The 27,248-nt window shown below is 44.1% G+C and overlaps 1 protein-coding gene across 1 annotated transcript; it reads left to right on the forward strand.

Moving 5' to 3' along the window:
• Positions 1 to 1,177: 1,177 nt before the first annotated feature.
• Positions 1,178 to 22,206, forward strand: pax2a (paired box 2a; the record flags this gene model as incomplete). The annotated part of the gene is made up of 11 exons (XM_085922580.1): positions 1,178 to 1,356; positions 1,672 to 1,692; positions 1,988 to 2,185; positions 6,059 to 6,144; positions 6,835 to 6,954; positions 7,532 to 7,576; positions 13,450 to 13,625; positions 15,159 to 15,279; positions 19,922 to 20,023; positions 20,855 to 20,941; positions 21,066 to 22,206. Coding segments are annotated over 11 exons (1,212 nt in total), but the record flags the coding sequence as incomplete, so codon positions are not given.
• Positions 22,207 to 27,248: the final 5,042 nt, after the last annotated feature.

Here is a 27,248-nt window from a genome sequence, read left to right on the forward strand (position 1 = left end):
TATCGGCCACGCGGACTGTTTGGCGTGTTTTCTTTTGATATTATTATTTTTTTTTCTTTGACGGCTGCTGCACCATCGAGGCGAGACGGCGACCTCAGTCGATTACCTTTCTTTGCTCTGCTATCCCATGGATATTCACTGCAAAGCGGACCCCTTCTCCGCCATGCACCGTGAGTCTTTTGAAAATATCGAAAAAAATATCATTGGAAATAAATAGATAGCAGTGATCATTTGGAAATGAAAGGATGGATCGAGTTGGGCAGTGTTTTTCTGACAAATGCGTGAGAAAACGAAGGGTATTTTTTTGAGAGACGTTGTATGGGGTTTTATAATTATTATTATTTATTTTTTTACAATGCTCACTTCGCCATCCTTGATTTTATTGAATGTGAAGGAAGTGACGGAAAGTCAACATATCACTATTTTTTATGATAGAAAAACATGAATTTGGTTTCTCGAAAGAGCAATGAAAATATGACAGACTTTGTTCAAAATTCAAAGTATGTTGAGTAGAACTTAAACAGGCGTGATGTCATATTTTATTGTGTTTAAAAATTGTGCTATTCCAAAAACAGCATTTCACAACTATTTGAATCCTACAAAAATATTAAACGCCAGATCCTACAAATTCCTCCAAAATACAAATTCCACTTTTTCTTCAAGGCTATTTTTATTGCTGATTATATTTAATTTTTTTCACGTGGGCTGCTCAAATGCTCAATTTGAATACAAAGCTTTTTATTACCTGTGACATCACATTATGGAGAGCAGTGTGTGTAAATGATGTCAAACAATTTCTCATTAGAGTGCTAAAAAACAAAAAGAATTAAAGCATTAAAAAAATACAGTTTTTGTTTGAGACGAGCTCCGGCCTGCGCCTCAATTATTTATCCGCGTTTGTAATATGAGTTATCAAAGGTCATTTTAATTATTTACTATAATCGTGCAGGGAAAATTAAACAGGGCGAAATGTAATACTCGCGACATGTGTTGCACTGCACGAGCTGATCTTGGAAAATATGACCTCAGCAGGACACGGAAATACTTTTACGCACGCAATTTACGCATAAATAACTCCCACGCGATGAATTAAAAAAAAAAAAAGCGGGAATTGAACCCAGGTGAGTCGTCTTCAGGTATGTAATGTTATGCTTCCCCCCTCCCCGGTGCCGCTGTTGTATCCCACGCAGGGCACGGCGGCGTGAACCAACTCGGCGGGGTGTTCGTGAACGGCAGACCCCTGCCGGACGTGGTGCGGCAGCGGATCGTGGAGCTTGCCCACCAAGGGGTCCGCCCGTGTGACATCTCTAGACAGCTCCGGGTCAGTCACGGCTGTGTCAGCAAAATCCTCGGCAGGTAAAAAAATAAATACATAAAAAAAAAAAAAATCCACGCACGCACGAAGTTTCAAAACATCAATCTCGTCGCAGCTCCATTCTAACCTCAGCCATATTGTGATGTATAGAAGTCAGCTTTTTATTTATTTGTTTATTTATTTTTTTGCTTGCACATTGCTTTTTTTTTTTTTTAGCTTTGCGAGATGGGAAATATTAAAACAAAATCGCAATCCCTAAAACGCGGGATTTTTATTTTATTTTATTTTTGCTTTTCTGTCTAATTCAACACACGTGAGCACGAGAGGTAATATTTTGACATATATTTTTTTCCCAGCTATCAGAAGGCATTTCAGAGGTATTTCAATGCACACACACTGAATGTTTGTCAGAAACATTGCTTTTTTTTTTCAAAAAAAAAATCTTATTTTGATTTTTAGGTATAATAACGCTAATACATCATGGTGGCATGTCATGCATGCACACTTGTTTAAACCCACTCCCACTCCACTCAGCGCCGTAGATGTGATTTTAAAAGAAAATGCAATTCAACGTGTATTTTTTTGTGTGTATTCCGAATCCACGCACTAAATTGCAAAAAAAAAAAAAATCTATATGAATCGCTGTCGACATTAAACGTGCACTGTGTGCAGGTACTACGAGACGGGGAGTATTAAACCGGGGGTGATCGGGGGGTCCAAACCGAAGGTGGCGACCCCAAAAGTGGTGGATAAGATTGCAGAGTACAAGCGGCAGAACCCGACCATGTTCGCCTGGGAGATTCGGGACCGGCTATTGGCCGAAGGGGTGTGCGACAACGACACCGTGCCAAGCGTCTCGTCCATCAACAGGTACAAAGTTATCCTAATGATGATTATTTTTTGATGAAAGCATCCAAACTTGGGTGGTCTGTTGCAAATGCAATTCAATCCACCTGGATGGTGGCCGTCAAACACGCAGCTTGCGTGGCAGAGTGGAGGAGAGAGAGAGCATGGGTTGAGAAAAAAAAAAATCACATCTGTCTCGATAAAAAGCGATCGATAGGGTGTAAGCAGGTCTGCAGGCGGCGGGAAATGCCCGCAAAATGCTTGAATAGGCGGAGCGCAGTGGGACACGTGACGTGTCGCCTCTCATTGGACAACAATCGGGTGCTTTTTGACGCCGTTCTTATCGTTACGATTGGAAATGGAATTTGTGCACGTTTTTTAAAAATCTTGTGTTGTTTCTATTGCTATCATAAATGGATTTTTGGTTTCATAATTATGTGGTACGTGTAATCTATAAATGACCTCTGACTTCATGTTGATATTGATCTTATCAACTATAATAATGTATACTCCGTTCATAAATAGTTTTATTCCTAAAATGTGTTTAATATGTAGAGCCCAATGTACTATTTATTCCTGTCACAAATTGGTTATTACGCCTATTTCTGGATAAAATTTAATTTTATAACTTAACATCGTTTGTATTACTAACGTGGATATTCAATATGTAATCATAAACTAATATAACGCAGCAAATATTCACACCTCAGCAAATAATCACATTTATTTGATGTAGAATCAAATATGATTCATTATAATTATAATTTTTATCATTATCATTATTCGTATTAATAGATTGATACCTTTAAATCAATTTACATACCAAATCTATTTCATAATATCAATTTTATTCCTGCTTTAAGTGAGACCATATAATTACTATTATTACTGTGTATATACAATATGTATGGATAAAATGTATGATAATTCTATTTGAAAACATTTTTAAAAATTAATAAATGACGTTTATTTCATGCTTAGCCTTAAAATGTTTTCTATTCTTACCATAATTGGGCCTTTATTCTTTTACTTCCAATTAATGAAAACAAACCTGTACAATTATATCTATTAAAAAAAAATACAAGATTGAAAAAAAAATCACTACTCATTACTTCATTTAGCTTAAAATAGTTTCCTATTTCTACCATAAATGGGCTCAAATGTCTTTGGAGAGAGTTTGATGATGCTGGTGGTGGCGATAGGGGGGAAAAAGTGCCCTCGGAGGAGTGTTGAACTTTGGTTAGGAGCCACCGTTCCAGAGAGCTGGTCATCGGCATTACATTTTAATGAGCTGAGGAGAGTCTCATAACACGTCCAACTAAAGGTAGAAAAAGCTGGACGTTCACACACACACACACACACACACACGGGCACACACACACATGTAGAGAGTGACAGAGAGAGGGAGAGCGAGGGGAAGAGAGAAAGAAAGACAGAGAGAGAGAGAGAGAGAAAATTGTGTGTGTGTGTGTCTTCTAAGCATTTGTGGGTTGAATGTTTTTGATTTGTCTTTCCCGGTGCACGGCAAGATAAAATGTTCGGTCAGGTTTGCAATACCGGTGTGTGTGTGTGTATTTGTGTGTTTGACCTGTTGCTGCTAAAATTGGCTTGACTTTTAAAAACACGCTTGCCTACGAGTGTTAATAATTGACATTGGCTCTAGCGGTATGTTTTTCTAACTTGCCAACAATGTCTCATAATAGCTGCTGGGGGTGGAGAAGAAAAAAAAAAGAGAGGGGGGGAAAAAAAAAAAGTGAGTTTCTCCAGCGCGCACCTGCGGGGTTGTTGTTTCGCGAGGCTGCAGCGAGTCGGCGGTCTTTGCGGTTAAAGGGGGTCTGACCTTTGCTCTCCCGACTAAAGAGGATGTCCCGGCTTTTCCCACCTTGAATTATTAAAGATGACAAGGAGGCAGGTTTGCTTTCTGCCGCGTGGTCCCCCCCCTAAGAAGCGACTATTGATCCTCATTTTAATATTCCTTCAGGGGATTTCCCTTCTTTCCACACCGGCCCGGAACACAAAAGTCGTTAATTCGCTCCGTCGAAAATTGCTTATTCAATAGCGACAACACAGAGTGGAAAACAAAGTCCTTGAATTTATGAGTCTCCCTCGAGCCATGCGGTCAGATAACCGTTGTGGTGAGATGTTAGAAATTCAAATAAAATATTGATGTGTGTTTTCTCGAAGAGGCTGCGGGGCCTTTTGTGGAGGACACATGAGACACATGAAACCAGTGTACAATTTTCCCCCCCCCGAGGACGTTAACCCCTCGCTGCCCGACCCCTGAACACACACACACACACACACACACACACACACACACACACACACACACACACACACACACGGCGCGCACCCTGTAATTCTCTTTTGTCACACCTGTCGGCCCCCGACGCGGGATTCCCGACGCCGACTGTTATTCAATGATCTCATGCTCGCGTGTCAATCAAAAGATTATCACGGTCACGGTGCGATGTAATGCGATCGGTGTTGACAAAAGAGCTTGTGCAAATCCCAGCGTAAACGTGTGTTTGCCTAAAAGAATTACAGCAATCCTCGTATTATGCTTGTTTGAAAGCCGGGTGACTTGTCAGTGCGGTCGCTGAGGATGGAATGAAGGGAAATAAGCAGCAAAGAGGTGAGGGAGAAGCAAAGGTGAAGGAAGGACAGCGTCCAGAAAAGCCACTTTTGATATTGGGCAATTTTAATCCAGCTAATGTGCGAAAACAAATGATTAACAAATTATTCTATATAGGGTGTCACAAAAATCACTTTACAATTCCTTTTTTCGATGTTGTATCATGCAAGGCCAAGCGTAGTTTTCTGTCGTCGACTAGAGTTGAATGTCACTTTATGGCACTGGTGTCTAACTTGAGGCTCGGGGGCCAGGTATGGCCAGTGACGGAATTTTACATGGCCGGCGAAGGCAAATCGTGTGTGTCGATTTCATGTTTCTTACAAATTGTATTTATTTTAAATGACACTGCAGTGTGAGATTTTGCAAGATTTCATTTTTTTTTTTGACCCATTTGAAATCAATTGGAAAATAAAGACCAATTTACGCTTTCAATGGCAAATTTGGATGAAAATCAAACTAACAAAGCTAAAAATCGTTCAAAGGCCTGCACTGGAACTTTGCATCAAACAAATGATCAATTCAGCAGATTTTGTTGTCTTTAGCTCGTTCCAAAGCTTGGAGCATAAGATTATGATGCTCAACAACCCGAAACGAGTGCTGAATCAAGTTTTTGTTGATGCCAAGTCCCAGGGAAGGAAAAAAAAAACAACTCGTCAAACTCGGGCAAACGACATAGTTGTAAATTTTAACAGACGGCGGTCCGCAATTGTTTCCTCGGCGGCGGTTGGTGCCGAACGTGCTTTCGCAAGTAGATATGACAGAAATGGATGTGGGGTTGGGAGAGAGGAAAAGAGGCAGCCAGAGGGGGAGGGAGATTATTAGACTTGGCCAGGTAGAGTCAGTCAAGCTGATCATTGAGGTGAATTGATGTGATTTCATGCTTTGTTTGCAAGATCATTCAGACCAAAGTGCAATGAAGACTTTCCCGCCATGTCACATCGTCCCCCCTCGCTCGCATGTGCGTGTTGTTGGACTCCATCATATTTCGGAGCTCAGAATCCAGCCAGATTGAAAGCACACATACAAACTCGAGAGATTGAGTCTAAAAGCAAGAGATTGCCTATTTGGGCTTGGAATAAGGAGGATAGGAGCGGGGCCCTCGGACCGCGGCGCGCTTTGGCATGCACGGGAGCCTAAGTGGACATGATGAGCTGTGTTTAAAGCGTCCCGGGGCGGCCCGGCCCGCTGTGAAATCTCCACGCTCGGGAGGCGGCATTGATTGAGCTTGCGTGTGTGTGTGCGGGTGTTGTTCACTTTACCAGGATTATCCGCACCAAAGTCCAGCAGCAGTTCCACCCGTCCCCCGACGGATCCGTCACGCCGCTCTCCACGCCGGGACACACCATAGGTGAGAGTTGGGACTTCACGGAATGAACAGAAAAGCACGGTTAATATTCACACTGAGGCTGTGTGGGGAATTAGTCACTCTTTCACTGTCTGGGAACATTTGATGGATTTTTGGTTCAATTATATTGTCATTTTTGTGTGGACATTTTGATGAATTACAGTGCATCGTCCACAAAAAAATATTTTAAGTGAACAAATTACTTATGTAGTCCATCATCTGAAAATATTGTGTTCTGACTGTGATTTTATTTAATTAGTGTATTGATTTTTGGCAGAAATCTTTGTGAACAATCCTAGGCCGCTTATATACAAATTCCGAATAATTTACCGTATTTTCCGCACATTTAAAAGTTTTAAATTAAGGGTAGCTTCCGTAAGGATGTTGAATTTAAGTTAAAAAAAAATTACTCATTTGCCGTACTGCTTTTCTTTATCATGTAATAGTGCGCTCTCTATTAGGAAAAATTCACAAAATTGACCTGATACCTCATAGAAGCGATATAACCTTACTAAAATGATTATTTGAACACAAATGGTGAAGCAACACATGTAGAGAGACAATACAACAATTCTCACAAACATATATTCTTTATCCTCCTTTTGCTGTGGCACTTTCCTTCTTAGTGTACATCTATTAGAGTATTACGGTAGTTTTGCCCAACAAAACCTGACTGAAATATTTCCCTATCAGTACCCAGCACAGCCTCCCCGCCTGTGACCAGCGCCTCCAACGATCCCGTAGGATCCTACTCCATCAACGGCATCCTGGGAATCCCCCGCTCCAACGGCGAGAAGAGGAAACGAGATGAAGGTGAGCAAAAGAGGACGGTCTCTCTCGAATTCCCGCTCTCGCTTGTCCGTCTGTCTGTGTGAAGTTTTTGCGGCATTTATGACAGCCGCCGAGGTTGTTTCCGAGTTGCCTCTCCGGTGACTTGTTATGTTGTGTATCAGGCGGGGTGGGTGGGGGGGGGGCTTGTGATTCAATCAAGCTTGTTTTTGATGCCTTGTTTGTTGCCAAACGTTTTTATTTTACACCTCGTTCAAACATCAGCCAATGAACTGTCCGCAATTAATCGATACTATTTTTAGACAAACAAAACTACGCTTTGGCAAAGAAAAACACGCAGATCCATTCAAAGATTAAGCAGAAGGCAAACCGGTCCGAGCCAGATTTTCTCATTGTGGACACACGCTGCCCGAGGGCTAATAGATTATTGGACGCGCAAACAATTGGCTTTTTTTTAATGCCTGGGAATTAACATGTCCCCAGTGGAGACCTGAAAAGGTGTAGCAACATAGCCAGAGCATGTGTGTGTCAACATTTTCTGAAGAGCATTTGATAAAAAAATAATAAAAAATATCCCGCCTTTATGTTTCTGTCTTTTTAGTTCTCTGGACTGGTAACCACTTGGACGGAAGGAAAATAGGACATTGTAAGTTGAATTTTGTTTGTTCTTGTTTTCGGCCCTTGAAGGGACGAAAGCTAAAATGAATCATTTGAAATGGAAAAAAAAAAAAAAAAAAAAAAAAGATCAACATGATTTTGGAGGGGGCTGGCTGGGTCAAAGGTGGATGTATTTTTGCAAGCATATGCGTGTATGAAATAAGGGTGACAATTTGCACGCCCCCCCCCCCCCCACCACCACCACCACCCCTAGAATGCTCTTCACCCTCTGAACATGGTGACATTTAAAGGAATTTGCAATTCTGCAGAGAGGAAGCTATTAATTCACAAATTAACACCCCGCCCCCCCTTTTTTTTCCCCCTCGCTCTATCGTGGATACGCAAGCTATCGAAAAAGACAAAAGAAATAGCCTTAAGGGGAGAGGAGGGAAAAAAAAAAAAGAGTCTCAACCCTATCTGCGGAGAGATTGCTTTGCATGTCTGCGAGCAGCGATAGCAATTACGACAACGCTGGGAAGAAGGTGTCCTTTAGCCTCCGCCGCCAGCTTCGCCGCCGCCAACACTACTCCGCTTCGCTCCAAATCTATCCATAGCCGCATTTATTTGTGTATCTCATTACAGGAAATGGAATGTTGCTCCTTGCCAAATGCATTAAAAGCAAAAGTAGGGGAAATTAGCCCGTTGTACTCGCTCGCTCTTTTAAACGCGGGTTAGGAATGTTGTGCCGTTGTCACACGTGTCAAAACAAAAAAAAATATTTTTCTGGAGCGACCCAGTTTATCGTGGAATCCCCCAGTGAGTCGTTTTTCAAGTTATAAACAAAAAAAAAACATGACATGTTCCGGCTTCATATCAAAAAAATATCGTTAGGAGCTAATTAAAAAAGGAGACAGGTTCACGCAGATTTACCTTCAACCACAGTTAGTCGGGGCCAGGGCGGGTTGATGTGACCTCAAGTTTGGATCAGCACCTCCTGAACGGAGTCCAGCGGAACTTTCGGGAGGAGCTACGGTGATAAATCAGAGAAAAGAACAAAGGTCATAACTTGTGATTGTAGCACGGCGGCATAGGAAGCTGATGAGAAAATGAAAATACGACCTGGCGGGGTTGTTAAGTCGTGACATAAAAGAAAGGAGGCTGTATGCAGGAGGCGAGCCCAACTGATTACCGGGTCTCTGTGTTTTGATTTGTTCGCATGAGATATTGGGCCGTGTTGGATGATTGTACGGCGTGTGTAGCTTTTAACACGCGCGACCCGCCGGCCGAGTTTAAATCAGTTAGTGTGTGGCTTTTAACCCGAGACTCCGCTGGTTGGCTAGTCAAGCCAGTCCGTGACAATGAGTCAATAGCGGCGCGCTTTGGAAAATAAATGCACCCGTGGCAAAAGAGAAATAAATAGCATCATGAGCGCCATGATGGGAGGATGGGTGAATTGGAGGGGGGGGGGGGCAGGTATGAGAGGGTCCATAGAGCGGAACATGGAGACAAGAGGCGGCCACAGTGTTGGAAGAGGACACAAAAGGGTCTCCCCTCCTCCTACTTCTTATCGACGGCGTCTTATTTCCGGGTTAACCATTTGCATTCGGCGACACGGCTGGCGTTGTAAACAGTGGCACCCTTTATGATACAAACACACATAAATATATATCTCTTCATATACGGAGAGGCAATTCGCCGGATGGAGAAGGAATCATGTCAGGGAAAAGTCAATTATGGCCAGCGACGCTGAGAATTAATGGAGCGACGCATTACTCAGCTTGAGGAGGGAGAAAAAGGCAAGAGGAATAATTATGTTTCCGCCCAAAAAAAAAAAAAAAAAAAACTTGAAAATGCTAAACGGCGGGCTGGTTCAAGAGCTCTGAGCAAATGAGAAGTCGTATAAAAGCAGGACAGGGGTGCACTAGATAACTGTCTGAATGGACAATTCCAATTTCCTCTTTAAAGTCACAGTGAGGTGAAAATAAATGTCTTCTGAAGTGGACACCACATAGTGGAGTGCTGTTAAAAACCCTGCCAAAGTGTTGAAAATTGAAAACATCGACTAAAAGTAGGACTTTGGTATGAGAGTTGTTGGTATGCATGGTGAGCAGCGTGGGCTAGCTAGCTAGCTAACTTCGCGCAGCAGTCGTAGTCGTCACAATAAATGACAAAGTGGTCACCAAAAAAAAAAAACATCTTTAGATCCAGCTTGTTTCAAAATCAAAAATCAATCTTTGGGATTTAAAATAGTTGTCTAATTAATATCCTTCTCATTTTCTTCATATGACATTGTGCGTATTAGCCTGCTTCTATTTCGATTAGCAACCAGAGTTGAAATTAAATAGTGGAAAAAAAAAAAAGGCACGGGAGGGGCGGGAGTAAAACGATTGTGAGCATCAAGCAGCATCTTGACGTCTGCTGACAGTCAGTAAACTGGCTGATGGTGCTAAATCGAATTAATAAAGCTCTTAAACACGATATAACATAACAGGATCTTAACAGCCTAGGCAGTGCTGTCTCTTTCTCTCTCTCTACCGCTCGGCCCTCCCCCCATTGCTCTCATTTCCGCATCAGAGGTTTCATAAATATAGCTAGCTTACAGGGAAGCAGTGTTCACCCTCTGGGTATACCACTTTGTTTGTGCTCCCCTCTTATTTCTTCTCTAAATGCGTTCAAAAAAAAAAAAAAGAAAAGAAAGCAAAATCAACAAATGATGCCCCAAATTTGTGATGATGCTAGCTATCAGCGCAGGCCGGACGAGGCAAAAGGCCTCGTGATGTCGGAAAGCCGATGATTTATAGCGAGACGCTGTGTAGGAATTCATTTGCCTTTCAAACAAGATCCTGCCTGGGTCTCTCCAGTCGGTTTATCTTATCAGACAAACGTAGAGATGAAAGGAGGACATGAGAATGCCACCGTTCTACAGTGGGACATTTACATCCCCCCCCCCTTTAGGTGCAAAGCAAAACAGAGTCTTGATAGCGTTGTAGCTTGGGTTAGCCGTGGATGGATACGCGCGCAAATTTCAAGCACGCTAGGCTAATTGTTTCCATCACCATTTGGACGGTTTATCACAAATTCGTGTTTGTCGGTGTGAGTTGGAAACACTTAAATCTCTACGGGGGGCGGGAGGGGGGGTCATCAAAGAGAAGTTATTAAGGGACGCCGTGTGAAAATGGCTGTTTTTATCATGGCTTATCTCCTCGCACGCCGCCGTTAAGAGCAAGAAACACGGTCAGCCGGTGCTGTGGGAGTGATAGCGCGGATACCTGCTGAGGCACCCGAAGGGATTGCAAAAAAAAAAAAACACTGAGAAAATGAAACAGACCAGTCAATGAGACACACACACACACACACACACACACACACACACACACACACACACACGGACTGACAGTTGGGCTTCACACTTCACTTGACACGCTGACTGTCAAAAGGATGAATCTGATTTATTGCAGCCATCTTATATGATATATGTCAAACATCAGGCCCTAATGGGGAATTCTCAAAACGCATGATTTACTGTTAATTCCGCTGAAAGGCAGAGTCTGTCATTTTTTATTTATTTATTTTGGGTCGCACCACAAATTTGAAAAGCCTTCATATGCATAATTGGTCAAATAGATGAAAGCTGGAATCAATTTCTTTTAGAAATGGAACGGTTATGGCAAACGTGTGTTCTATTTGTTTTATGAGCTGGAAGCCCAAATGATGTAAAACAAATTGTGGGTCATTGGAATTTGGGGTGAAAATCTAATTACTGACTCAATTTTAAATTTAAAAAAAAATTATGTAAAAATTAATTAAGCTTTTCTTTTTTTTCTATAATACCGCAAACAAACAAAAATAACCCATTTGGTGGAGGTAAGAGAAAAATGGCCACAAGTCAATAGAGTGTCTTCCCCCCCCCCCGTAAAACACAGCCATCATGCCCTCCATCCCCGTCCACACATACACCCACCGGCAGCCAATTGCCGTTCTCCATTCCATTCCCCCCGCGTGGATCTATTTCTTGGTGCGAGCCAGGTTCATCCCCTGGCCTCAACCATTGAAAAAAGGTCAAGCAGCCGAGCAGAATGGCAATAACGCCCCCGAAATGGTACCATCAGTGGAACATGATTGATCAATTGAATTCCATAGCAGAGAAAAATGTGGGATTAAGTAGAGTATTATACGCACAATGAGTTGAGGCACGCTGTTCATTCCGAGTTCATTTCGCCTCCCTCCTCCGCCGGCGGATCGGGCAATCAATAGTGGACTTGCATATCATATATCAGCGGCGCCTGGCCCAGGAGAGAACATAATCTGCTGCAAATTTAGAATGACAGATTTGTACGGGAGCTAAGCCCTCATCCGCTGGTGGCGGAGGAAAGGAGGGAGGCGGGAATGCCGGCTGGGTGGTTTACCTACAGGGTTTTTTTTTTTCCCCCGGTTGTGATGAGTGTGCCACGGCGGCGGTGGAATGGGGTCAGAGATCGGGAAAAAGGAGAGGGCTCATTTGTTTGTATAGAAGGCGAGCGTGTGAGGAAATGCATACGCTTGCCCCTCGCCGCCCTCCGTCGTCTTTCGGACCTCGCTCGATTCTCCTTCCCCGGGCGACAGGCAATATGCAGGGAAGGCTAATACCTTTGGCGGGGAATAGTAGCGTTAAATAATGGCTCTCCATTTCCCCTTTGGCAGAATGAGAGGCTGTGGACGGAATCGCAGGGCCGTCACGGCCATAATTCAGGATTACCTCTCAGGTTTGCGCACACGATATTGAAAAGTGCTCTCACACATAGCGAGGTCGTGCCAAGAGATCCGACTGAAAATCTCACACGCACATTACAGAAATATTCTTACACACACTAATTAAATAACTCATCCAAACTACTGAAACGCTCTCACACATTTCTCCACTCACACTGAAGAAATGTTCTTAACCTCCTAAAATGCTCTAACACACTTTTTTTCACTCAAACTAAAGAAATTTTCTAATACTGAAATGCTCTCACACATTATTTTAACTCAGAAACTAATGAAATGTTCTCATACCCCTAGATACTCTCTCATACTCTCACAGGCTACTATTTTTCTCACACACTGGTAAACTAAAATGTGTATTTTCGGCCTTCTATTACATGAGGACATCAGGATATTTATCAGATATGTGCGAGAGTATTTTGGCTATGTGAGAGGTAATCCTGAATTATGAGCCTGGCGCCTACCCCTCCCGTCTCCCGAAAGAGGCGCCCTCCTTTCCACGTATATATTTGCGCTGAAGGTAATCCATCAATTATCATAGACCTATCACATGATGAGCACGCTGATGGCGGCCGCCGAGGAGAGGTGGAGGACGCGGGAGCCGCCTGGGTGTACGATGCAGAGTCGAGGTAGATAAGAAAAAAAAAAAAAAAGCCAGACATGCAGGTTGTTCCCCATCGCAATTTACTACCGCTGCTCCTCTCGCCATCACTCACTCCCGTTTTGCTCAAAAACACGTTTGCCTGGTGCTTATCTCACAAAGCCTCCAGGGATATGGTAGGCTGAAAAAAAAAAAAAAAAAAAAAAAAGTATATCCTTGTGGCTGGGGGTTCACTAGCTTGTCACTAAGGTGGTAGCTCCAAAAGCTGGGCTTTTGGGAATATACACTGTTGAGGCAAAAGTATCAGCAGCACTCTTGAAAATTTCAAAAATAAATTCCAGGATGAGCGGAGGCCTTTCTCCAGCAATATCACAAATGAATGCATTCGAAATAATCGAATCCAGTTTACAACATGGATAAAATGAACATGGTGATAAGGTATAATGTCCAGAGCTTTCAACCTAGTCAAGGTAAAGCAAAAAGTTTGAATCGAAACGAATGGACTCTTGTTCTTTTGAAAACGATGAAGCCATCAAGAAGACTGACATCAAAACATTGCCCCTCACTTCTTTCCTCAGGCGGTTCTGACGGTTCCATCCCGGGCAGCGATTCTCAGGGTAGCGTGGAGAGTTTAAGGAAGCACCTGCGAGCGGACGCCTTCACCCAACAGCAGTTGGAGGCCCTGGACCGCGTTTTTGAACGCCCCTCCTACCCGGATGTCTTCCCCACCTCCGAACACATCAAACCCGAGCAGGTGAGCCGGCGGCGGCGCATTTCTCGACACGAGTAAGATCTTCCGTTTGCAGCTCTAGCCTATTATCGCGGCTAACCTTTATTTACATGAATCCCAGAGTTAAACAACAAGAGACGATTAATTTTGCCGTGCCGACTCTATGTGGGGGCCCAGGCGGCCCGAGCGCCGCCCCCTAATTGAGTTCATTTTCATCTCTGCGCGATCGCTGGGAATTACAGCGGCGATAAATCAGGGGGACAGCGCCGCGGCCCGCTATAGAGTCCCTAATGCAGCTAATTACCAAAGTGATTTCTACGGCAAGATCAATACCAAAGCGAATTGGAAATGACTTGCGATCACAAAGAGCACGGGAAAAGGTATTAAAAAGGTGGAGGAGAACGGCAAAGGGGGCTAAAAATGGCATCACAAACGGGTGGAGAAAAAAAATCCCTTTTAATTTGCGGCAATATTAATCAGCTTGCACTCTTTGTGTGTGCCCCTCCCGCTCCTTTTGGGGTACACTCGCTATTAAGGGGGCTTGTCTGGTGTCTGCGTCAAAGCATTAAAAAGCCATTTTGAAGAGGCCCGGGCTCAATAGGCCTCACCCCTCCCACACTTCTGGCAGCCATGTGGTCGGGGTCATTCTGCGCTCGCCACCCGCCCGGGTTCTGCCCGCCGCTGCCCGCGGCTCATCTGCATGACAAAATGGCTCTTGTGCCACGGAGGCCCGGCGGAATAGAGAGGAACATCCAGCCTAGTGCCGGGGAACAGTTGTAGGCAGACAATTAGAGTTTATCTGGGATAGAGGCGGACAAGGCCCGGGGTCAGCGGCTCCCCCCCTGAGGGACCCCCGTCCCATTGAGACAAACAGATGCCCTCTGATACGAGCACGCACACTTATCCTCTTGAAGAAGAGGCCGGCCAGGAAGTGTCATCGCCCCGACTCAAAGCAGATCAATGCGATTCTTTTCACGGCGCAGGGCGTAAAATAAAATGGGAACGAAGAGATGTTTACGTGTATTGGAGGTAGCGCACAACAGGAGATTTTTTTTTGGGGGGTGGAGTGTGTATGTGTGGGGGGGGGATCTCCTTTTAAAAACACAACCACATGTCTCTCCTGCAACAAAGCCTTGAATGTCTCCTCCCTTGACTGGTCACAGGGATGACTGCAGCGGAGCACAAAGCGCCAGCTGACACTCCGTCCTTTCACTCGTCTCCCAATCCCTCTCTCATCCCGTTCTAGCTCGACTTGCCTGCCTCTGCTTCTCCTTCACACGAGGACTTAATGCATGCATACGTACATCACAGGGACTCGGTTAAAAAAATAAAAATAAATACACGGCAGGCGGGAGTGTTGTCGCGGGAGCTAGCCGGAAGGAATCACAATAAGACATCCGAGGGAACGGCATTGAAAAAAAAAAATATATATATCAAGGTGTTCTATTTATTGGGATATATAAAAATGATAATCGGAGTAATTCTGAGAGTGATGTGTGGCCTAAAAATCATTTTGTGCCCAGATTTCCTAATGACCCTTGAATTGTATTGACGCAGGCGAACGAGTACTCACTCCCATCCCTGAACCCCGGCCTGGAAGACGTGAAGCCCAGCCTCTCCAGCGGCGGCAGCTCCGACCTGGCCTCCAGCGTCTCCCAGAGCTACTCGGTTGTGACAGGTACGTTCCATCCACTGTGCACAGTAAACCAAACAACATTAAGTCAATACTTCCGTTTATGGCGCCCTCCCCCCCCCGTTTTCTCGAATCCCCCTTTTGATCATCAAGCCATACAATTTTCCGAAAGCGCTTTTGGTTGTTTTCCCACTGACGTTCCAACTCATTCCATTTTCCATTAAAGGGAGCCTTTAGTGTGCGCTATCAAGGTAGTAACAGCTGATGACTAAAAATAGTGTTTATGGCTTCCAATAACACAGCATGATAACGGTGATAATTAGCTATATTCTTGCACATAAGAGATTAAAGTTTAAAGCTTAGGAGATAAATGCCACTCTTTCCACCATGAGCTATCCCCAACTTTTCACTCCCTACTGACTAGCAGGGATGCTAAACGGTTACGATCAGATATTTTTCTTTCCAAATACATTCGAGCGAGTCGCTAAAATCCAATACGGGGGGGTGGGGGGGGGGGGGGGGGAGCTCTCAACGCTACCGGTGTTGGAGTTGGATCGGGTCGCTAACAGATTGAGGGAGAGCACTTCACGTAAGAGACAGCTGCTGTTCTCGCTGCGACACCTTGCTTGTCATCAAAGGCTATGATAGGCTGTTGATTGACAGCGGCGGCGTGATGAGAGTGGCTGGATTGCCGAGTTTCATTGTGAGCAGGGGAGAGTAAGAAAGATTAAACGCAGGGAGAGAAAGGCCAAAAGGAGAGTGGATTCTAAAGATCTGCAGCAGGGTGTCCAAATTTGTTCAAGAAAAAGATAGAAGTTGTATCTCAAATCACAGTTCCCCCATTGAAATGAATGTAAATGTCATGAATCCGTTCCAGACTCAGCCAGTTGTGTTTTGGTAATAAGCAAAATAAAACTCTTTACAATTATACTTACTTAGCCTGTCAATAGCATTTCCGATGATGTGTTAGCATTGAGCTAGCAGAATTAAAGGCAAAGTTAGGTGGTCGACACAGGCTGCTTAAAAAAAATGGCCGAGGGGGTCGCAAACAGTCCGGGCAAACTTGGCAGGTGCGGCGCAATAAGTAGCTTGTCGTCGCCGTATCGCATAACGGCAGTCGGTGACTTCTTTGAGCTTTTTGATGGTTGCTGCTTAATTGAAATTTTGTTTCATTGAGGCGGTTGAGGTTCTTTCCCACGGTTAGGTTTTCCTCCAATAACATGCTTGCCTTTTTTTTATTAAAAGTCACATAATTGTGTGTGCGTGTGTGTGTGAAAGAGAAGTAAAGACGAGGACAGCATGATTGAAAACTACATCGACCCTTCTCAAATGATCCCCCCCCCCCCTCCCCAGACCTTAACCCAGAAAAGAAAGACCCCCTTTTTCCTCCCGAGTATGTGGGAGGTGGATTTGCCGAGAAAAGTTGGGCCTCAGGAGAAGAAAGGTGTGCTTTTTTTTTTTCCTGCCGGACCTTTCCTATGAAAGCTGTCTCGCTCGGGGGAGCACACGCAAAGCAGGTGGCCTCCAAGCCACCTGGGGGGCCCAGGAGCCAGATAACGGCTTCATGATAAAACTCTGTTTCAAGCCAACAAACCTTGATGCGGTCGTTTCAAACATTAGACAGAGATGCTCATTTCAAATCGCTTTTACGACTTTTTTTTTTTTTTTTTTGCAAAGATTGATTGGCTGTATGTAGTTAGTGCGCGATATTAGCAAATAGGAATGAATGCCAAAGCTGGAAGAAAAAAAAAAATACTAAATTACCTCGCTCACTTAGGCTGGCATCCAATTATCAATAAATTATTCTCCCGTACTGGAGCGGCAGAGATGAGATTATATTCATTCTAGAAATGTTTTCAGCTCCTAATTAAAATCCACACCGTTATTGATCTTGTTGATTTTTTATGTCCTGGAATTTGCATAATCTATTAAAGATGAATGATTCATGAATCGCTGAGGTTTGTCTTCCAAGGTTGCAGTAGCAATAGTGTCCTCTGTTTACCTGACAACTCTGAATTGGTTGTTTGGGAAGTGGCGTGATCGATTTGAAGTAAAACACGGACTGGATCGGACCGGACCGGACTATCACGTTCAAAAATAAAATCCTTCTCCCAAAAGGATTCAAATGAAATAGCTCGACAATCCGCATCGACCCGCTTTGGGTGTTTGATGATGGTATTTGACCAAGATAGCAAAAACCTTGTGAAGAAAGTGTTTTCTTCTCCAAAGTTCCTTGGAGTGTGTTTAAGGATGAAATGCTCACTAGAGAGAAGACTTCTGCAACAATGTGTGAACACATCACTCAGACGCCCGCTGTAGGTTCTTAACAGTCCATTTCTATGGTTGATGAGGTCTGTGGACGCGGCGTGGTTTGCCAGGCCGAGACAGATGTTAGAGAACTCTATAGCGTCTTCGTGTTTGTTGGAGAGAAGGGTCCCAAAGGACCCGGAGTTTATCTTCCACCTCCATCATCAAGGCGTGCGATTTGACAGGCTAGGGGCTCGGCCTCGTCTCCGGGACAATAAGCAACGGCGTGTCTGATTAGTTTCAGAGTTCAGTGATCTCGAACAAAGCGTCGGTATCGTTAAGTTGTTTGACAACGCTTGCTCGGCTGTTGAGAAAACACAAACCCCGCGGTCGGACGTGCCCGTGTTGGAGATAAGCCCAGCTCGGCAACATTTATCAAAGTTTGGATCCGTGATTGAACGTCAATTTCGGTATTTTCAAATATCTGTGGAATCGAGACGATAATGAAGCCTCGGGGTGATTGTTACGATGATTTCTGACTCGGGGAACTATAATGGCTAACACCATGTGTTTAGCGCAGAGATTTCTGAAACGTACCCAATTTGAAAGCGTTAAAGAGACGACATAATTAGATGAAGACGTGCGTTCTTGGGATAATCCTTGAAGCGGACTGTGTTTCCATATACGGAAAATGTGACAGACTGGGATGAGCCAATTAAACGTTGGGGCCTTGTTACTGGATGTAGCGCATCCGCTTCTGCCACATATTCACGTCAGCCTCGCCGTAATGATTTGATCACGAGGACAAAAAAAATATGTATGTTCACGGAAAAAAATAGCTCTTTCAATTAACCGAAAAAAAAGAAGAAAATCATTCATCGGTCTATTCGGGTTGGTTCATTGTAAACTTTTAGGGTGACTACAAACAACCGCAACCTTCGATTGATTCGTGTCATATTAACGTCCCGTGATTTGTATGTCCAGAATTCTGCTCCAGCTGCCCAAAAAATATGGAAGTGAAAAGAGGGATAAATGAGATTTTGGAAAGGCCCACTGTGTGATTCTTTGGGAAAGCAGTCAGTTGATTCTCTGGCATTAGGTTGATAGTGCTGACAGGGCTGGATCTCCGCCTCCATAGAGCAGCCCTTATCTTAATGAGGAATCGCAACACACAGTCTTGTTGTAAAACAACAATGATGCGGGAAAGCAGCTAATGAGCCTATCATAGTGTCGGGGGGAAAGAGCCATCCCTCCCCGGCAGGCCCCAGCCGACAGAGGAGGAGGCTCTGCGGCAGGCGGACGTCGACAAAGAGCGTACATTGATTGCATAGGTTGGAGAGGCGAAGCCATGAAAGACGCCAAAGGCTCATCAAGCCAAATGAGATCAAAGCGGTCGGAGCTGCACGCCAGCCAACCTTTGCGCTATTCGTTGGCCAGAAAGCAGCCGTGAGATCAACTCCAACCCGATCGGATGGGGTGTCCCTAATCAAGCGTCCCCGTACGTGTGTCTGGAAAAATCTTTTCCTGCCTCGTCTTTCCACCTAGCGGAGCTTCACCCATGTCATTCACCTTCTAATCTTTTAAAGCGGGAGCCCCATGAGGCATCCTTTGCCCCCTTTCACCCCGTCCTCTGTCGGGGACTTGTCCCCAGCCTCCATCTTGTCCCATCGGTCGAACCTCTCTGTAGATGCCTCGACTCCCGCCGACGCTTCCCACCTCGACCGCTATTCCGGCCAGCGATTTATAGCAGGTACAGATTTAAGGCCCCGTATAACCCGATCCAATTTGCATTCAATTATAATAACTAACGCATTTAGTTTAGATTTATCTGCCAGAGAGAAGCATGGAAAAAAAAAACTTTTGTTTATACAGAAGCAATACGGCTTCCCGCTCATTACCACTAACTACCCTCTCCCTCTCTTTCACCCTGCTTTTCTCCTGCTATGACCTCTTGCTCGTCTCTGGGCTTAACAATGGGCCTCCTGGACCTTCTTGCCTCGTGACAGGCCCAACGTCTGAGGGGGCGACAGGAGGCCAAATTGGGGAGAAGGGAGGTGGGGGGGGGGGGGCATAGGGTTGATGCTAGGCCCTGTTTTGGACCTGTGGCTCTGTGTACCGTGTGCCCACCCCACCCCCCTTCATCAAGCCAGACCTGGTGCTGTCACATTTAATTAGAGGGCTGAATGTGGAGTAGAGATCAGAGAGTGCTCTCGGTGGCCTGCTGTCAGTTAGAAAGCCGCTTACAACGCTGGCTTATTAAGGTCCTTGATGAGAAAACGTCATTATTTCAAACACTTTCCCTCAGAAGTCACGTGGGTCGATCTGTCCGATGTATGTTCTCGATGTACTGCGAAACATACAACGGGTGAAGAAAAATGATCGAACAAGATTTGTTCATTTCTTAATTCAAATCACCAAGTGCTATTGTGAATCCTTCCAGGTCGAGACATGGCGAGCACCACCTTACCAGGCTACCCGCCTCACGTCCCCCCAACGGGGCAAGGCAGCTACCCCACCTCGACACTCGCCGGAATGGTTCCAGGTGAGTGACACGTCATTACTTCCGATCATCTTTTTAAAGACGTATGAGGTCAGATCTTCTTGTGCAGCTTTTGTTTTCTCGACCCAAAAAAAAAAAAAAAAAGTCTAGCTAACACGTTGGCTAATACGAAAGCAGAGCCGGGGATTGAGGCGAGCTTGTTATAGTCGTGTTAGATTGCGGTTTGCGTCTGCGGACGAGGACATTAGATGAACTCAATAGGCGATCACCACAATCAGTGGCCATGAGATAGGACAGTTCCTCTCAGTTACACTCCAGCTCCCAGCGCTCATTACCCTGGCCGTGTCCACACGGCACACTTTCACCAGCCCTGTCGATAAACAGCGCCTCCGCTCCTCTCTTCGCCTCCCCGGACACCCGGGGCTGCCGAGCGTATCTCTTTCCCCTCTACTTAACCTGCAGTTCAGGTTCATAGCAAACAGTTAAGGGTCAAAACACAGAGGCGTGGAGGGCCTGTAAATATTTAAATCACTATCTCTCTCAGGGATGAGGTCCGGTTACACGACAAGCACGGGCGGATGCGGGCGCACCGTCATCGTGGCCTGGAACGACTCAAAAGGCAGCTCCCTTGACAACGCGTACGCATTTCACGGAATCTGAGTCTAGAGCTAGAAAGAAGGCAAAGAGAATCTAGATTTTGGTAGAACGACCGATCCACCGCAGCGCTAAGCACGATTGACGTCAGGTTTCAATATTTGGTATTTCCATCGTAGATGATACCAAAGCGGCAGAATTGATGTTAGCGTGGCAAAAACGAATGAAGGGTTGTTAGCATTTTTTTGTAACGTTTGTTTCTGCTGATGTGTTCTAAAGGCGGGGACTTTTCTGGAAACCCTTATTCTCATCCACAATACACGACTTATAACGAAGCGTGGCGGTTCAGCAATCCAGCGTTACTAAGTAAGTGAATCTCGCGTGTGTGTGTGTGTGTGTGTGTGTGTTGGAGAAATCAATTTGTCTGCACACAAATGTCATCTGGATACGATGGTATTTTCCAACGGCTGGTTCTTCTGTTAACTTTCAGGTTCCCCTTATTATTATAGTGCCGCATCCCGTGGCTCCGCACCTCCCACTGCTGCCGCTGCCTACGACCGCCACTAGTTACCATGGAGACCAGCTCAAACTCCAAGGCCACGGCTTAGGTCTCCATATTGTCCCCGTCTGAGAAAACACTGAGGTCAAAGGGAATTTGTGAGGAAAAGGAAAAGCCACCAGGTCACGCGGACTCGGGGAAGGATGGTTGCCACCACGTCATTTTGGGCCATAAGAGTCACCGCAAGCATCAAGCCCCTCACTATCCCACAACCCCGAACATTTCCAGATTGACTTTGAAGAGATTATATAAATATATATATTGTGGAATATCTCAATTGAAGACGTGTGAAGAGTCCATGTGGGGGAAAAAAAAACATGAAGTGTTTTTTTTTTATTTTTGTCGTTTTTTTTGCTGTTGTTGGTGTTGTTCTTTTACTCATGAACCCTCACCATCCTTTTACATTATGAACGACAGTATTTTTCTGCTCTTAAAGACCCTGTAAAGTGAAGTCTGAGATTTGGTTCTAACGACATAATACACTTTCGAAGATAATGAAAATTTCACAATTTTTTTTTTTTTTTTTACACCCAGTATAAGAACCTGAATATATTTGTTGCGGTCAGTGGTTATCTGGTGCAAGTGTAAATGACATAGTATCAAGCATTATTGTTAGTTAGCTAGCTAGCTAACTAACTATGCCTGCATACTAAAAATGCATTGTCCCTAAAGGCCACAAATTACTGAACTGCTCGATGTTATTTAAAGTGAGGTTAGCTCGCAAGCTAGCTGTTAGCTAGAGCCTCTCGTTATGGCGCGACTTCACAATGATGAAGTTTTGATCACAAAAATTTGGCAGGGTTGGTAACAGTCCTTTGTGGTGTGTCAAATGTGGAAGACATTTATTTCACTTTACAGGAACTTTAAAACGAGAAAACCAAGAGGGACGATTTTATAGATGGATGGTAAAGAGAATTTGACGTGAATTTTCATCGTGGCACCGTACCGTAGGGACACCTTGACTTTGGTGCTTCAATATTTCCTCTTTGTTGATCCCACAAAGAAATGGCAGCGTCATCTGCGGATGTGGCAAACAATCAAATGTAAATTGTTTTTCAAAATAAACATGTCGACTCGCAATTTTAAATGTTAAATTATTTTTTTCCTGTCACAAATTGTAATGTTTAAAAAAAAAAAAAAAAAGATTTTGAGCATTGATACATTTTGCTAGTATTCCAATTATGTCTATGAGATTCCTTTGCTCCTTTTTTGCACTGTAACCTAGTTGGTTTATTTTCCAAATTCTCTGATTCAGAAATGATTTTTTTTTTTTTTAACAAGAGCGATGAGGTGTGCATAGTAGAAGTCAGTGGACTTTGTAAGCCATAGCTTCTTGGCTATACTAAAAATTCCTATTCAGCTACTTTGTCATACCACTAGATGCCTCCAGTTGAGCATACCAACTGTAAATTAGCTACGTACGCCTTATAAAACTATTTGTTCAACGCCATGCCACTTCAGTAACATTCACGACATTTACAATTGTCCTTTGCCTCACGTTTAACTCGTGGGCTGAAAGAAAATCATGTTTTTTTCGTTGTTTTTTTTTACTGTTTTGTGAATGTACTTTAACTACATTTGCCAAAGACTTAGTTTGATATTTAATATTTTATTTACAGTGTACGTGTGCATAAACGAAGCAGTATTATCTCCGATAAGCGTAACGTCGCTAACAACGCGACGGGCGAGGTCAAATCCGGCGACTCTTGTGTTCCCGCTGCTTTGTAGAATGATTTGTGAATATTGTGAAGACAATTCCTTCCTTTGTAAATATTGTCACACGTCCGTCGCAGTATCACACGACCCAAGCGGCTCCCTTTGTAGATAAACAGACCGATGCATTTACATGTGTGTCTTAATTGTTACGTTGTGCTGTAGAGGAAGGCGCAACTGCTGTGTAAAAACCCCCGGGCTACATGCTAATTGTAGGAGGCTAACGTCACAAAAATGGTAGGCCGTCCTTGTCCATTTCCTGTCCATGATAACGCCATGATGATGTTTTTATGTCACTATGCAACAAGTTAAATGGCTTTCTGTATCATCTTTTGTTCTTGGGCTTTGGACTAACGGAGAAAAATGGTCTCTTCAATTCAACGAATCTGTGGCAAAAAAAAAATATATATGGCACTAACTGCTGTCCCAGCCATTTATAGATGTTGTGATCATTGGGTTTACCCAATTTCCGGTCAGCTCTCAATGTATAGACACATTCATCTCATTCCCGCCTCCTAGTGAACCCGTCTACTGTACATCTTCTGGTACCGTGATGATGTCAGAGAAACAGACTGCCACACTCGCTTATTTCTGTCTACATGCAGCTGGACATGTTTGAGGGCAGAGTGCACGCCACCATCATTTGGACGGGAATCTTAGCTGTGCTAAGTGGAGCACCTCTGAGCGAGCGGCTCTGTTGTAAAGATGATACGGGAAATGTGTCATGGACATAAAAAAAAAAAAAAAAAAAAAAGGATTTCTGAGGAGAAAATCTATATGGGAAGCCCTGTGGCCTCAATCATTGCTCTGTTTCACTTCTGTTCCAATTCCTTTTGTGCACATGAGAAATAAATTCTTTTATAAGTCACTCGCTGACTCCGGCGCCTTCCTTCACCTCATAAAACCGAGGATTAAAATTTCAGGGATTCTGTATGAGGTAGTTTGTGTGTTTGGCTGAAAATAAAATAAATAATGATAATAAATTGAATTAATTGGTGAGAATTGACTTCATATTTAATTCGTCAATGTTTTCACAAAATAAAATGATCTGGATTCGGATCCAATTTTTATACATGGACTTCAAATCTAGATGCATCCACTTGATAAAATAAAATGGAGTAAAACCCAACACCATTTTTTTTGCATCCACACAGTCGTGCATCACTTTGATTGTGTCGAAAGGCTAAAGCCCCACTTCTGTCTTCATTTCAATTTGTCCACTTCCTCTGCCTATTGTTTATTTCATGGATCCCCTGTGAAGCATCAAAAGCCGCAGCCCCTTACCGTCCATCGTGTTTGTCATTCGGGCCTTGTTAAAGATGGCAAAGAGAAACACACAAATGCACTCTTCTGCCAGCTGAGAATTCCCAGTGGTAAAATTATTCCATTTAGATGGCAACTTTTTTGTCACTACCCTGTCTAAATTGGCATCTCTGGCTCTCTGCTAGAAACCAATAAACTGTGAACCCCGGATGCATCTGTCAATCAAGCTCATCTTTTACTTTGGCGGGCCAGATGACAACAACGGCACAGCCGGCAGAACGGAGGGCGCACTGATTGGCTCTCATCAGTTAGGCATTACGGAAATCACCTGTCATCCTCGGGGCTTCTCAAACCCGATCGCGGAGGCCTTGCCGGAGGGGCCGCATAAGATTTACTGAAACCCTCATTGTCAACTTGGCTCCAGCTAGGAGGCCTCTTTGCCGTGATTCATGTCCGTCACGGGTAATATATACACGCCAAAACGACAAGGGACGTTTGATGTACGTTATGGAAATCTCTTTGTACTGTAAAGTCCGTTGGACGGACATGAATGTGATTTCCAAACAGCAGATGAATTATTTGGGGGAAAACCAAAAAAAAAGTCCAAATAAAAACAAATGTAATGCGGTAAATATGCTTCGAATACTTGAAAAGCTCTGAAAACGTTTTCAGCTTTTTTGGACGGGACTCTCATTAGACGCATTTATTTGAGAGAAACAAGCAAATGTGCTTTCATTTCAACAAGCGACACACACTGAGTCACTTCATTGTATTGCAACACTCCTCTGTCGCCTCTTCCCCGACCAATCCATTTGGGGATTAACAGAGCTAACGAAGGCATCTTTTTCGCAACAATACCGCCGCCACTAATTAAAGCCGCTTCTAATGAGGGCTCATTGATTGACACAGCGGAGTTAGCCTCTCCCCTCGCCGGCGTCAACTACGACAGCCACATGATGAGGCCGACGACGGGAGGGATGACGGGATGTCACCAGCGCGAAGTCCCTTAACTTTAATCGAAACAATGTGACACCCCCCCGGTTCTAGCCATGGATGTTTCTATAGACAACACTGAATGCATAGAATTCTTACACAGTGCTATAGATAGTTTGGTTTATTAATTTGCGCTTTTGTGCGGACATTGTGCTATTCAATGGTTCCGAATAATATTCGATTGGAAAAATGGCAAAACATTATAAAAGAATGAAATGAAATAGTTTGTGCATCATCATTTCAACGCAAATTGACATTGTGCAGCTCTTTCCGTCACCGGGGGACAGTACGATACAGACATTATGAAAAAACAAAGAAGAGTTTCACAACTAAGTGATTCTAGGCAGATGCAGCAATTAGCCGTTTTATGTACGTACTATTTTTTTAACTTACGTTTTTTTACCTCGTGATAAGTAGGATTTTAGGATTGTAAATAGCGTCCAATTACAAAATACACAAACTATGTTTTCAAAATTTGACATTGCACAATGACATGCCATGATAAAAAAAAATATATAGAAATCACCATCCAAAAATAAGATTACAGTTCCGGAGCTCCAGTCCAGGCTGATGATGCCGATCCTGACAGGATGATGATTATAGGGTTATTTTCACTGTCGGCGAGCGAGACCATCCAGGCGACAAGAACATGACTTTGTGATGTTTGTAATGAGTGAGCATTGATTGATTCAACACAGCCTGAAGAGATTTTTTTTTTTTTTTCCCACCATGTTCAAGCTCGGAGGACGTTCGGCGCTCCGTGTGTGTTCCCTCCGTACTGCAGCACATATCGCAATTAGAATAATGAGCAGTCAGTGCACAGACGTGCAGTTGGTGTGTTTCTCCACCGGCCCCTCATCTGCCAACTATGTGCTATTATAACGGCTACCATCCCTGTTGGATCAGTCAGCGGCACAGCGCAATTTCCCTTTAGGAGCTAAATTATCGTTTTGAATGGCCATTGTGCAACACGTTGTGTAATTAAGTACTAAATGTGCCACGCTACCTGATTATGTCAGCTTGCAAAAGGGCTGAAAAGCTGCTTCAGGATTGGAGGTTGGAGACTTAAATGTGGAAGGGAATAACCAAAGATAAAAAATTATCAGCTGGGGATTGGTACTTATATTTTTATGCAGTTCTGAGTTTTGGGGGTTTTTTGTCCACATTTTTGGAACATTATTTGGGAAGTATATATACTTAATGTAACACCCTTCTAGGTAGAAAAGAACAGGCAAAACAATGTATTTAAAAACTGACACGGGAACTGCTGTAAGCCACAGCTCACACTCACGCATGCGCTTTAACAATGGTTCATGTCTATCACTTTACATATGCAACAGGTGGGGAGGACTGTTTTTGACTGTTTTGGTTAAAACTGAAACAAAAACATCTAGGCCTGCACAGGCTGAAGAAAGGACGAGCCAAAGAGGCCACAACCCCCCCCCCCCTCTCTCCCCACCACCACCGCCTTACCCTCCCCTGCACTCGCACACACTTTATCCAACGCCGCTACCCCGCCCCCTCCCCTCTCCTACCCAACACCCAGTCACTGTCAGGCCAAACACATGATGAATTGCCCTGTCAACAGAATTCATTCAGGGACCAATTAATTCAGCAGAAATGAACTAGAGCCATCAGTCGCTGAAAAACTCGCTGCAAAGAGAGCAAAGTAGCCCCACTTCACAAAACGAGGAAGCAAGGGAAAAGGAAGAAGGGGGGGGGGGATGAAGCAGCAACGGGGTGAGAGGCTGGAGAGCGCCGTGGAGAACGAGAGGGCGAAGCAGGAGAGAGAGAGAGAGCGAGAGCGTGCTGGAAGTTAGTCTGACAGAAATTGGTCATTTAATGCTTTAGCGCACTGGAGACAGCCCCTGTCATAGACGAAGGCATGGCAGGGCCTCCCCTGGTATTTTATTTATTAATTATCTTATGCAGCGAGGGGGCCTTTAACTGTCTCAGTCGGCCGCCGTCAGGCCGCCTCGCTGTCATTTTCTCTCCGCAAACAGATCCTTTAACACCGTGCTCCAGGTTAATGGAGACAAAGCCCATATCCAGCCAACCTTGCCTCTCCTCGCAAATACACTATTCATGTGCGCCTTAGCCAGGTAATTATTTCCTGAATATGTCGTTGGGATGCTAATAAAGCGC

The sequence above is a fragment of the Syngnathus leptorhynchus genome, chromosome 10, assembly GCF_054491065.1.
Source record: "Syngnathus leptorhynchus isolate UIUO chromosome 10, UIUO_Slep, whole genome shotgun sequence".
Lineage (NCBI taxonomy): Eukaryota > Metazoa > Chordata > Actinopteri > Syngnathiformes > Syngnathidae > Syngnathus > Syngnathus leptorhynchus.